The 754-nt window shown below is 58.2% G+C and overlaps 1 protein-coding gene across 1 annotated transcript in view; it reads left to right on the forward strand.

Moving 5' to 3' along the window:
* Nucleotides 1–739, forward strand: part of EMH_0099470 (uncharacterized protein) — a gene marked incomplete at both ends in the record, with an annotated part of 1,105 nt that extends 366 nt beyond the window's left edge. Inside the window, 2 exons of the mRNA XM_013494163.1 lie at nt 32–487; nt 706–739. Of these exons, the coding sequence (XP_013349617.1) occupies nt 32–487; nt 706–739 (490 nt within the window). The remainder of the gene's footprint in view (nt 1–31; nt 488–705) is intronic.
* Nucleotides 740–754: the final 15 nt, after the last annotated feature.

Raw genomic sequence — 754 nt, forward strand, 5'->3', positions numbered from 1 at the left:
GCTGCTGCTGCTGCTGCTGCTGCTGCTGCAGGTTTAGCGCAGATGGGGATATGATCGACCCTTCTGGGAACTTTGCTGCGGTGGAGCCGACGATAACCTACCGCCTTTGCGTGTACACTGCAGCAGATGCAGCTGCAACTGCTGCTGTGGCTAGAGGCCTGACGGACATGTACCGCCGCTGCAGCAGCAAAGTGCAGCAGCAAAAACGCGCAGAGGTGGACGAGGAGGGCCAGGAGCAGCAGCAGCAGTGGCGGAGTGACCTGATGATGCTGCAGCAGTATGAGGAGCAGCTACTGCAGCAGCTCTCGTTTCTCCCTCTAGACGACCCGGACGTTCCTGCTGCTGTTGCTGCAGCAGCAAAACACGTCGCTGAGACGAAGCACTCAGTGGCAGACTCCGCACCGTCTGCTGCCTGGGTCGAAGAGATTCTTGTGAGTCTTACCTCTGTTGCTACGAGTGCAGCAGCTGCTGCTCTGCTCTTGGGCTGGTGCTGCTGCAGCTGCTGCTGCATCTGGGTCTGTCGCTGGGGGTGGTGCTGCTGTGTTGGTTGTTTTTTGGCCTCGGGCGTTTGTTGCTTCTCCTGCTTCTGCTGGAGCTTCCACTTGGACTGGGGGGGAGTTCAGAACACTATATATGGCTCTTATGTTTCTGTTGGTGTTGCTGCTCGTCATATGCACCTCTGGGCTGCCTGGGGTGTACGTGCAGCCGAGCAAGTACGCGCAGGATCTGCCCGTGGTAGAAAACCCGCCAAAGA

This window comes from Eimeria mitis, genomic scaffold (genome assembly GCF_000499745.2).
Source record: "Eimeria mitis Houghton genomic scaffold, Emh_scaff10589, whole genome shotgun sequence".
In the NCBI taxonomy this organism is placed as follows: Eukaryota; Apicomplexa; class Conoidasida; order Eucoccidiorida; family Eimeriidae; genus Eimeria; species Eimeria mitis.